This window comes from Bombina bombina, chromosome 1, assembly GCF_027579735.1.
Source record: "Bombina bombina isolate aBomBom1 chromosome 1, aBomBom1.pri, whole genome shotgun sequence".
NCBI classification, from domain to species: domain Eukaryota; kingdom Metazoa; phylum Chordata; class Amphibia; order Anura; family Bombinatoridae; genus Bombina; species Bombina bombina.
This window is the reverse complement of record NC_069499.1, coordinates 831915137-831928374: the sequence shown is the minus strand read 5'-3', so window position 1 is coordinate 831928374 and position 13238 is coordinate 831915137. Positions and strand designations below refer to the sequence as shown.

Here is a 13238-nt window from a genome sequence, read left to right as displayed (position 1 = left end):
ATTACAAGTTAACAGTAAATGCTTTGCGTGCGAGCGAAAGCTGTATAAATAAAGTTGTTTTTTTTTCATTTTATGTGAATCATTTTTATCAAATTGTGTTTATATGAGTGTATATGAGTATATATATATTAAATTAAATGCATTAAATTCACATGCACACACATACACACACATATATATATATATATACACACATACATGCATACACATATTTAGACATGTATAAGTATGTATAAATATATATATATTTTAGCCCTTTCCAGCCAAACGCTGTTTCATATACTATATACCTTTGAACCCTTATAACTTTTTAATTTTTATTTATTTTTATGTGAATCATTTTTTATCAGATATATATATAACTGTTTATTTAACTTCATTTATATTGTGTTTGGTGCAACTTTTTTTTAACTCCTTGGGCTCCATGTACGAAGCAGCGAAAGCTGCTCCGGAGCCTTTGCGGGGCAGGTTCGCATATGCGAGCCTGCTTCCCGCAATGTAAGAAGCAGCGGTCATTAGACCGCTGCTTCCTACACCCTACGCCACCTCTTAGGTGGCGAAGCAGAATCACCGAGAGCTCGCTCGCTCTCGGTGATTGACAGCCCCTTCAGTCGCGTGATTGGTCGCGCGACTGAAGGGGCGGGCATTACACACTCCGCTGAGTGTGTAATGATACATACGGGCAAGCGGATCAATAGATCCGCTGCCCGTGTGTAGCGGAGGCGGGCGGACAGCTTTGCGAGTTAAGAAGCTGTCCGCCCGCCTCTTAGTACATGGAGCCCCTTATCCTTTACACAAGGTCTTCAGTCACGCTAATGTATACACAAATACAAATCTGATAAACTTAAAATATATATGTATGTATACTTTTAAAATACAGATAACATTTCTAATGTTTTTCGTTTCTGGGAGTTAAATTTGAAAATAAACCCCTATGATGAGTTAATTGGACCACATTATCAGTCTGATGACATATTCTTTCTGTACTATGTATTATAGTCATTAGTATGTTTATATAGTTAAAAATAGTTCAATAAAACTGGTGACATTTAACATTTTAAATGAAAAAAAAAATGGAATTTATAAAACATTTTGTGAAGTTATATAAGAGATTAGTAAATAGTTTACAGGGACACCATAACATTATATAATAAGTCGAATGAATTTTAAATATGTATTTACCAATGATATAAGCTTCCATGAGTTTGATTTTGTATGTTGTAATCGTTTTGTTGCTTTAAAATACATGTAATATTTTTTTTATTGATAAAGGTTTGAAAACAATTGGAAAGTGCAACAGAATTCTTCCTCATCTTCTCAGACATCTCCATCCAGGTTTGTGCTGCAGTTCAAGACTTTTTGTTTTACTTAAAAACAGCATATTTCTTCTCAAATAAAGAACAAAGCAAAACAGCAGTTTTAAACAAACTGATCCAGCAAGCTTTATTAATGCCATTTTATGTTGGCTTTTAAAAACAGGGTAAACCTAGTTTTTTTCTGGATGGTATAATTATTTTTTGAAACCTGTTTCTAATTCTATCATTAAGGGTCTTTTTTATATCAAATATGTGTTCTTTTCAGAAAAAAACACACCATAAATTGATAGATTGATTGTTACTTCCCAGATTTATAAATGTGTGTGTGTTTTTTTGTTTTTTGTTTTAAATTTGAGCCCATTCCAAATCATTAGAAAAGCTCACATTGACCCATTGTATTAATGTATTTGAGCAATCTGGGATCAGTATGCAGGAAATAGCTCAAATCCACCTGGAAACATCTACAATGGTTCAGGTATCCAGGCTTTAGCTTTTAAAAACCTTCAGGTAAAGGTTGGTACCTAGCAGACAAGCAAAGGTTGGGGGGGGGTCAGTATTCCAAACAGATAATAAAGCAGGAACAGAAGACTATGGGGCCGATTTAACAAGGGCCGAATGGCCCTGAATATAACTTTTTCCGTGCGAACCTTTAGGTCTTAAGACTACTACTCCTTAACTCGTACGCCCCACAGGAGGTTAACTGCAACATTACATTATTGTATCATCACAAGCACCGTACATATTGAGGAACCCCAGCCCGTTGTCAGTGGCCTGGCAGCAGCTTTTCAAAGAATCTTTGTACTTATCAAATTAATACCCTTGGACCCAATGAAAACCATTTTGTTTATTTTGATTGCCTTTTCTTAGTTATTTTTACTGGGTATTTTTTTGCACAGTTTGCACAAAGTTCTTGTGCATGCTAAGTTCACGATAATAAGCCAGATATTTTTGGTTTGCTTAATAAAATTGAAAAGTTTATATCAAAGTTCTAAACTAGGAAACTTGTACAAAAATTCAATATAAGCTTATATCATTATATAATCATATAATATAAACATTTAAAACAAAAAAAACCAAACCTGTACAATACTGTGTTTCCAAATTCAAACATTTTGGAATAGGGACCAATGTTTGAAAGATGATAGAAAGGGAAATGTCAGCTCTGAGATAATTATATCTACCATAAATGGATATCATAGACAGTGACTTTCTATCCTAGTTTTAAAATAACATCAATTAAACAAAATAAGCTAGTGGGAAAGAAGAGATTTAATCGTCTAAATTGTTGTTTTTATCAAGGGTAGCAGCTTCATAGTACAAAGCTCACTCCTTTCCTCCACTGTTAGCTGATGAGTCATCAACCCCTCGCCGGATGCGTTAAATAGAATAATCAAATATGGAGTACTGTCAGTTACTTCTCCATTGCACATGCGAATGCCCATAATTAAGAATGTGCATGCGAAAACCGCTTCATTAATTTTAAAATACATGCACTAAGGCTAACAAGCGATTGGCTAATAGATTTCAATGCAAGACAGTGAATCCAGCCCTCTATTAGGGGCGGTCTCAGGAGCCGTTTTATACAGAAATGAAAATATACATTTTATAAATATGCAAGTTTTGTTTCTAAAGACATTTAAAGGGACATGAAACCCCATTTTTTTCTTTCATGGTTTAGAAAGAGCAGGCAGTTTTAAACAACTTTATAATTTACTTCTATTATCTAATTTGCTTCATTCTCTTGATATTCTTTGCTGAAAAGCATATCTAGATAGACGCAGGAGCTGTTGATTGGTAGATGCACATAGATGCCTCGTGTGATTTAAAATTGTATTTTCTACCTGAATCATGAAATAAAAATTTGGGGTTTAGTGTCCCTTTAAGTGTTTTTAAAAGTATATGAGTTGAACTTTCTGATTATGTACTTTTTATTTCTTGAAAAATTGAAAGATTTTTAACCCTTGAAGTTTCTATAAAGTCCTCTAGTTTCTATAAATGGGCGCTACTATGTTTGAACTAGTTTTCTATTTATCCATGCTGAGAACGTTTAGGGAAAGATATATAAGCCAGGCAATTAAACAGTGTGTTTGTGTAAAGTAAAAAAAAAAAAGAAGGCAGTGGGGAAACCCACACAGCATTGTTTGGATAGTCTATTTTAATGCCTTTTTTATATCTGCCCCTAATTTTTTCTTTCATCATTCAGATAAAACATACAATTTAAAACACATTTCCAATTTACTTCTATTATAAATTTTGCTTTATTCTCTTGGTATCCTTTATTAAAGAAGCAACACTACTGGGGGCTAGCCGAACACATCGGTAAGCCATTGATAAGAGGTATATATGTGCAGCCACCAATCAGTAGCTAGCTCCAAAAATACCTAGGTATGCTTTTTAATAAAGAATAACAAGAGAACAAAGCAAATTAGATAATAGAGTAAATTGGAAAGTTATATGCTCTATCTGAATCATGAAAGAATTGTTTTTGAGTTTCATGCCCCTTTAAGTTCAAACATGGCAGTGACCATTACTTTACAGCAACTTAGTAGAATTTAGAAAAAAAACAAACAATTTTTAGAGTTAAATTACAGGAAAAGGCGACAAAATAAATAATAATGGTATATTGCAATTGTTTTTTACCTTCACATAATTAAACATGTTATATTGCAATCTAATACTGTTTAATATCCCCGTAAGCAATTCTCTTTAAACAAATGTGTTATTATTCTGGTGGGGGCATGTTCCTGCTAACCAATAGAGCTGTGGGAGTTTTCACTATCAGCCAGTGAGCAGTAGTTGTACACGGAGAAACATATGATATCAGTTTTAACTTACACAGATTTACCTTAAAGGGACACTGAACCCAAATTTTTTTCTTTTGTGATTCAGATAGAGCATGACATTTTAAGCAACTTTCTAATTTACTCCTATTATCAAATGTTCTTTATTCTCTTGGTATCTTTATTTGAAATGCAAGAATCTAAGTTTAGATGCCGGCCATTTTGGGTGAACAACCTGGGTTGTCCTTGCTGATTGGTGGAAAAAAATCATCCACCAATCAAAAAGTGCTGTCCAGAGTTCTTAACCCAAAAAAGCTTAGATGGCTTTTTTTTTTTCAAATAAAGATAGCAAGAGAACGAAGAAAAATTGATAATAGGAGTAAATTAGAAAGTTGCTTAAAATGGCATGCTCTATCTGAATCACAAAAGAAAAAAAATTGGGTTCAGTGTCCCTTTAACTTTTTATACAAAAATATTCTTAACTTTTTTATTTGCTGTTCTTATTCAAAGTAACAAATGTTTGAGTTTATATAAAAATATATTTTCCATTTTATAGACCTTAGAGAACATAGAAACACCTTTAAAATGTTATGTGTGTTTTATTTTTATCTAGATATAATACTGCAAGAGAGACAAATAAAACGTACTCTGTGGACAACGTAAGAAATGTGACTGGAAGAGGGAGGTAAATTATTCATTTAGACAAAGTCAAGTCAGGCAAACTGATTTACATAAAATACAAAGGCCTAGATTACAAGTGGAGCGTAAAATGGTAGCAATATGGTTTGCTAACATCGCTATAATGCAATCTATGGTGCTTCCATTTTTACTTCCAAGTAAAATGTTAGCATACAAGCAAAAGCCTAGGCCGTGCTAACATTTGGAGGTCAGATAGCGCTAAATCCCTCGCATAACGGACTTCTATGGGGCACGCAGAAAAACGTAGGTCCTAGCTATCGCTTGAGCAATAAGCTGGAACTGCACTAAAACAAAGGAAAAATAGTGGACTTCTTCAAAGTTTTAATATAAGCTTTTAAACTGATATGGTGGCTGTACATATCTCTCATGCTATTGACTCACCTGATGTGTTCAGCTAGCTCCCTTTCTGAATCATGAAAGAAAAATGTTGGATTTCATGTCCCTTTAACACACCTTTATTATTATTATTATTATTATTATTATTATTATTATTATTATTTATATATATATATATACTGTATATATACAGTCCAAGTGATAAATCCGCCCCCCCCCAGCTTACAACCACCTGAGTGTTGAACTCAAAATCAAATATTCAAAGCAAACAGCAACATCCAAGGATTTTCATTAAAAACATGCCAATTTATTTGACATTTCGGGGAACACACATTACAATTCTCCAGATTTATTTATTTAAAATAAGGTATTATTTTATACTGAGTAAAGAATAAAATTATTTCTTCTAATTTTTTACGCGCCTTCAGCTTCGGGAGAGAAAGTCAGGACCTGAAATTTGTAGTGCCCTCCCATAGAAATATATTAGGTGAGGATTTTAGTGTGTTGGTGTGTTGGGTTAATAAACTATGCGCTGTGGGGGTAAAAGCTAGGGAGTCTCGAAGAAGTAATCTCACAAACTTCAAAGTGGGGGTAAAATCTGGATTGGATGAGACTCTTAAGCGCTTGTGCTTAATTACCCAATAAGGAAAGATAGTCTTACTATGTAGTTGGATTCAATGAGATCTATTTATTTTTAGAATTATAAATACATACAATAAAATTTAAAACAATAGAAATTGATTCTTAAAACAAATCTAACTGGTTGGCCAACCATACAGTGTGAATAAAATGATATAATATGTTTTCCAATCCCTGTTACTTAGTGTGTTATACAAACATATCTGTATATTTGAATTTTTGAATTTTGGTTTAATTGCAGATATTTTTTATGGATTTGATATAGTGGACTTGTGAAGAAGTATGGTATCCACAAAGAATATTCGCAATATTAATTCTTAATTACCATATTTACCATATTCGTTTGTTTAAAGCTGAACATACATAATTAAAATAGCGTCAATGGTATCAACAATATAATTAAAATAGCGTCAATGGTATCAACAATAGTAACAAATAATAAAAGTGAAACAAAAATAAAGTGATACAGTAAAAATCGTATAAGTTATGAAAGATAAAGTCTTTCTGCCGTGATCGTTAGAGTAATTGTTAATTGCTTTTTGTTAAAAGCGCTGTTGTTAAGTCCTCCGTGGGGATAGTATGTGCGGGCGTGCTGCAACACGTTTTTATCTAATTGCTATATATATTGCGATTATAAGTCACTGTTAAGTAGTTTTGGTTATCTGTCCTTCACATTAACTTCCTTAGTTGGTGTAGGTATAATAAATCTTACCCGTTGTTTCTTTTGGGATACTTTGTTTCTGGTCTAGTTTCTTTTTGTACCCAATTCAATCTTTACTGTGATGAATGTGGATCGGAAGCCGGGATAGCCGCTGCCGGTGTTGTAGTGGTTTCAGTATGTCGAGTTGGTTTGTCTCTGCGATTACACACACTTGAAGAAGTAGATGCTGGGGTATTGTGGTAGTGTGCTTTAACCGTTAATCCTTTTGTCAGATGGCTGGGCTTTTTGCCTGGTTCAGGTTTTCAAAACCTCTTGAATTGTTGCGAATGTGTTCTGTTTAGATCCGTACTCTATTTGTTTCAGAGTATCCGATCTGCAGGTGTCCACAGGTTTCTTTAGGCACAATTATTAGGTAAGGTATTTCAGTTGTTCTTGGCGATCCTTTGAAAGGAGGACTAGGTGCTTTGAAGGTTGTTCTTGAACGCTTCAGAATATCTTTCAAGCGTATTTGTTGGTCCGTGGTTTGATGTAGTCTTGGCGGTCCACTTCGAAAGTGGACTATGAAAATGTTCAGTGTAGCAAGGAGTAGGCAACGCGTTTCAGCTGATTAATACAGCCTTTATCAAGCATATCCTTGCAGTTGTAAACAGTGGGTTTTTGTATTCTGTGATTTGATTCTATTGGATCCCCTAGGTAGTTGTATCTTTACAATCTGGTGATCCTATTGGTTGTTGTGTCGGTGCTTTTGATTGGTCATTCCTTAGCATGTGACCTATTAATGGTTCAGTTTATCACGGTGATGGGGGAATTTTCACTTATTTGTATCAGATGACCAAGTAAATGCATAAAACGTTATGAAAACTTGTTCCAGTAGTAAACACAAATACGAATGTATTGTTATAATAAAAACATAAATAACTTTTTGTACATCAGAGAATCTGTCCTTACAGGGTTTGTGAGTCAGTATAAGGTTTTTGGTATATGCCAATTTGAATATTTATTATGTTCTATTTAGTCCTTTAGTGCAAGAATTCATATTTTATTGTTGGTTCAATTCTAGGGTTGGTAAATTAGAGGTTTAGTCATTTGTTTTGATGATGCAATTTAATATAACAGTGGAATGGGAAATTTCAATTTTGCGTGTTCTTGTTTGATCTTTAGTAATCGTTTGTTAAAAAGCAGTTTTTTTATTAATAATCGTTATTTCCATTATTATTGCTTTGGTGCAAGTATATGAAACATGCATTATTGGTTCTGGAATTTTTATTCCTATTTTTGTAATTTATTTATTTTTAGTGTTCGTTCTTTTATAATCTTTTGTTGAAGAGCAGGTTAATCTTTTGGTATTCATCATTTCAATTGTATTGGTTCAAGGATATAAAACATCCATTATTAATAGTTGTGTATCAATCTGTTGGGTTTCTCTTCCGAATTTGGAGTGTTTGTTCTCTTTTAGCCTTTGTTGAAAGAGGGTATCATAAAACGATTTCTTAAAATTTGGTGAAATTTTGAATTGTTTATGAAGTGTTGTTATCAGATGCATTATTATTGGTTCTGGAATTTTTATTCCTATTTTTGTAATTTATTTATTTTTAGTGTTCGTTCTTTTATAATCTTTTGTTGAAGAGCAGGTTAATCTTTTGGTATTCATCATTTCAATTGTGTTGGTTCAAGGATATAGAACATCCATTATTATTAGTTGTGTATCAACCTGTTGGGTTTCTCTTCCGAATTTGGAGTGTTTGTTCTTTTTTAGCCTTTGTTGAAGGAGTGTGTCATAAAACGATTTTTTAAAATTTTTGGTGAAATTTTGAATTGTTTATGAAGTATTGTTATCAGATTGGGTTTTTGGTAAAACATGCATTATTATTGGTTCTGGAATTTTTATTCCTATTTTTGTAATTTATTTATTTTTAGTGTTTGTTCTTTTATAATCTTTTGTTGAAGAGCAGGTTAATCTTTTGGTATTCATCATTTCAATTGTATTGGTTCAAGGATATAGAACATCCATTATTATTAGTTGTGTATCAACCTGTTGGGTTTCTCTTCCGAATTTGGAGTGGTTGTTCTCTTTTAGCCTTTGTTGAAGGATTGTATTATAAAACGATTTTTTTAAATTTTTGGTGAAATTTTGAATTGTTTATGAAGTGTTGTTATCAGATTGGGTTTTTGGTGTTGGCATGCAGGATTTTTTGTGGTTCAAGTATTCAAGAAACAGTTTAGACTGAAGTCTATATTCAGACCTTTTGGTCTTAAGGTTTGCATTTCGAAGATCCATTTTGCTTCTTTTTTAAGTAGGTTGTTTGCCTGGTTACCACCTCTTATATTTTGTTTAATTTTTTGTATAGCTGTGTAGTTGAAATATTTTAGATTGCTGTTATTGCAAGTTCTGAAGTGTTTGGGAACTGGCAGGTCTTTATTTCTTTCTAGTTCCGATTTTTCTATTGATAATATGTGTTCCCTTATTCGTTCTTTTATCATCCTTTCCGTTTCACCTATATATTGTTTGTCACATTTTGTGCATGTTATAAGATATATTATGTTTGTGTCTGTACATCTTATAATCTCTTTTATTTTATATTCCTTGTTTGTGATGCTGGATTTGAATGATTTAGCTTTTTTTGCATGTCTGCATGCTTTGCAGAAACCGCAGGGATAAAATCCCTGTAATGTTTCACCTTGAACTCCTTTTTGGATTTTCGGTTTGTTATGTTTTATGGTTGGAGCTAGTGAACTTTTTAGGTTTTTGGCCTTTTTGTAAATGAATTTTGGGTTTTGTGGTAATTTCTCTCCTAAGTGTGGATCTTGTTGTAGTATTTTCCAGTGTGATTTGATAATTTTTTCTATTTCACCTCTATCCTCACTGTACTCTGTGATGAAAGGGATGAACCATTCTTTAGATTCTTCTATAGTGTTAGTTTTATCTTTGGGTTTATATTTGAGTATGTCCTTTCTGTTGGTTTTTTGTACTTGAAGTCTTTCCACTTCTATTTCTTCCTCTGTGTATCCTCTTTCTATGAATTTCTCTTTAAGTCTCTTTGATTGGATTTCAAAATCTGTGTCTTTTTTACAGTTTCTTTTGAGTCTAAGGAACTGACCCTTTGGTATATTTTGTTTCCACCGCTTGAGGTGACCACTTGTTTCGTGTATGAAGTTGTTTGCATCGACCTCTTTGAAATAGGTTTTTGTGAGAAGCTCGTTATTTTCTATGCTAATTTCTAGGTCTAGATAATGTATTTTCTCTGTACTGTAGTCTGCAGTGAATTTTAGATTAAGTTGATTGTTGTTCATATGTTCTAAGCAGGTATTTAAATCTTGTGTTGTGCCTTTCCAGACAAAGAAGAGATCATCAATAAATCTTTTATACATGATGAAATTATTTTTGAAGGGGCTCTCTTGTAGGAATTGTGTTTGCGTAACTAGGGGCAAATTTAGTGCCCATAGCTGTTCCGCAAATCTGTTCATAGTATGTGTTTTCGTACATAATAAATATTTAAGAAATGACCCAACTATGTTAAAAGAACAACGAGAATTCATAATAGATTGTATAGAATTTATTCTAACCCATAACTTTTTTATGTACGAAAACACATACTATGAACAGATTTGCGGAACAGCTATGGGCACTAAATTTGCCCCTAGTTACGCAAATCTGTTCATGGGAATATGGGAAACACAATTCCTACAAGAGAGCCCCTTCAAAAATAATTTCATCATGTATAAAAGATTTATTGATGATCTCTTCTTTGTCTGGAAAGGCACAACACAAGATTTAAATACCTGCTTAGAACATATGAACAACAATCAACTTAATCTAAAATTCACTGCAGACTACAGTACAGAGAAAATACATTATCTAGACCTAGAAATTAGCATAGAAAATAACGAGCTTCTCACAAAAACCTATTTCAAAGAGGTCGATGCAAACAACTTCATACACGAAACAAGTGGTCACCTCAAGCGGTGGAAACAAAATATACCAAAGGGTCAGTTCCTTAGACTCAAAAGAAACTGTAAAAAAGACACAGATTTTGAAATCCAATCAAAGAGACTTAAAGAGAAATTCATAGAAAGAGGATACACAGAGGAAGAAATAGAAGTGGAAAGACTTCAAGTACAAAAAACCAACAGAAAGGACATACTCAAATATAAACCCAAAGATAAAACTAACACTATAGAAGAATCTAAAGAATGGTTCATCCCTTTCATCACAGAGTACAGTGAGGATAGAGGTGAAATAGAAAAAATTATCAAATCACACTGGAAAATACTACAACAAGATCCACACTTAGGAGAGAAATTACCACAAAACCCAAAATTCATTTACAAAAAGGCCAAAAACCTAAAAAGTTCACTAGCTCCAACCATAAAACATAACAAACCGAAAATCCAAAAAGGAGTTCAAGGTGAAACATTACAGGGATTTTATCCCTGCGGTTTCTGCAAAGCATGCAGACATGCAAAAAAAGCTAAATCATTCAAATCCAGCATCACAAACAAGGAATATAAAATAAAAGAGACTATAAGATGTACAGACACAAACATAATATATCTTATAACATGCACAAAATGTGACAAACAATATATAGGTGAAACGGAAAGGATGATAAAAGAACGAATAAGGGAACACATATTATCAATAGAAAAATCGGAACTAGAAAGAAATAAAGACCTGCCAGTTCCCAAACACTTCAGAACTTGCAATAACAGCAATCTAAAATATTTCAACTACACAGCTATACAAAAAATTAAACAAAATATAAGAGGTGGTAACCAGGCAAACAACCTACTTAAAAAAGAAGCAAAATGGATCTTCGAAATGCAAACCTTAAGACCAAAAGGTCTGAATATAGACTTCAGTCTAAACTGTTTCTTGAATACTTGAACCACAAAAAATCCTGCATGCCAACACCAAAAACCCAATCTGATAACAACACTTCATAAACAATTCAAAATTTCACCAAAAATTTAAAAAAATCGTTTTATAATACAATCCTTCAACAAAGGCTAAAAGAGAACAACCACTCCAAATTCGGAAGAGAAACCCAACAGGTTGATACACAACTAATAATAATGGATGTTCTATATCCTTGAACCAATACAATTGAAATGATGAATACCAAAAGATTAACCTGCTCTTCAACAAAAGATTATAAAAGAACAAACACTAAAAATAAATAAATTACAAAAATAGGAATAAAAATTCCAGAACCAATAATAATGCATGTTTTACCAAAAACCCAATCTGATAACAATACTTCATAAACAATTCAAAATTTCACCAAAAATTTTAAAAAATCGTTTTATGACACACTCCTTCAACAAAGGCTAAAAAAGAACAAACACTCCAAATTCGGAAGAGAAACCCAACAGGTTGATACACAACTAATAATAATGGATGTTCTATATCCTTGAACCAACACAATTGAAATGATGAATACCAAAAGATTAACCTGCTCTTCAACAAAAGATTATAAAAGAACGAACACTAAAAATAAATAAATTACAAAAATAGGAATAAAAATTCCAGAACCAATAATAATGCATCTGATAACAACACTTCATAAACAATTCAAAATTTCACCAAATTTTAAGAAATCGTTTTATGATACCCTCTTTCAACAAAGGCTAAAAGAGAACAAACACTCCAAATTCGGAAGAGAAACCCAACAGATTGATACACAACTATTAATAATGGATGTTTTATATCCTTGAACCAATACAATTGAAATGATGAATACCAAAAGATTAACCTGCTCTTCAACAAAAGATTATAAAAGAACGAACACTAAAAATAAATAAATTACAAAAATAGGAATAAAAATTCCAGAACCAATAATGCATGTTTCATATACTTGCACCAAAGCAATAATAATGGAAATAACGATTATTAATAAAAAAACTGCTTTTTAACAAACGATTACTAAAGATCAAACAAGAACACGCAAAATTGAAATTTCCCATTCCACTGTTATATTAAATTGCATCATCAAAACAAATGACTAAACCTCTAATTTACCAACCCTAGAATTGAACCAACAATAAAATATGAATTCTTGCACTAAAGGACTAAATAGAACATAATAAATATTCAAATTGGCATATACCAAAAACCTTATACTGACTCACAAACCCTGTAAGGACAGATTCTCTGATGTACAAAAAGTTATTTATGTTTTTATTATAACAATACATTCGTATTTGTGTTTACTACTGGAACAAGTTTTCATAACGTTTTATGCATTTACTTGGTCATCTGATACAAATAAGTGAAAATTCCCCCATCACCGTGATAAACTGAACCATTAATAGGTCACATGCTAAGGAATGACCAATCAAAAGCACCGACACAACAACCAATAGGATCACCAGATTGTAAAGATACAACTACCTAGGGGATCCAATAGAATCAAATCACAGAATACAAAAACCCACTGTTTACAACTGCAAGGATATGCTTGATAAAGGCTGTATTAATCAGCTGAAACGCGTTGCCTACTCCTTGCTACACTGAACATTTTCATAGTCCACTTTCGAAGTGGACCGCCAAGACTACATCAAACCACGGACCAACAAATACGCTTGAAAGATATTCTGAAGCGTTCAAGAACAACCTTCAAAGCACCTAGTCCTCCTTTCAAAGGATCGCCAAGAACAACTGAAATACCTTACCTAATAATTGTGCCTAAAGAAACCTGTGGACACCTGCAGATCGGATACTCTGAAACAAATAGAGTACGGATCTAAACAGAACACATTCGCAACAATTCAAGAGGTTTTGAAAACCTGAACCAGGCAAAAAGCCCA

The 13238-nt window shown here is 32.8% G+C and overlaps 1 protein-coding gene across 4 annotated transcripts in view; it reads left to right on the top strand.

Moving 5' to 3' along the window:
- Nucleotides 1-13238, top strand: part of ZNF185 (zinc finger protein 185 with LIM domain) — a 334258-nt gene that overhangs the window by 147703 nt on the left and 173317 nt on the right. For all 4 annotated transcript variants that reach the window (XM_053699442.1, XM_053699440.1, XM_053699441.1 and 1 more), the window contains exons 14-15: nt 1273-1335; nt 4710-4781. In XM_053699442.1, the coding sequence (XP_053555417.1) occupies nt 1273-1335; nt 4710-4781 (135 nt within the window). The remainder of the gene's footprint in view (nt 1-1272; nt 1336-4709; nt 4782-13238) is intronic.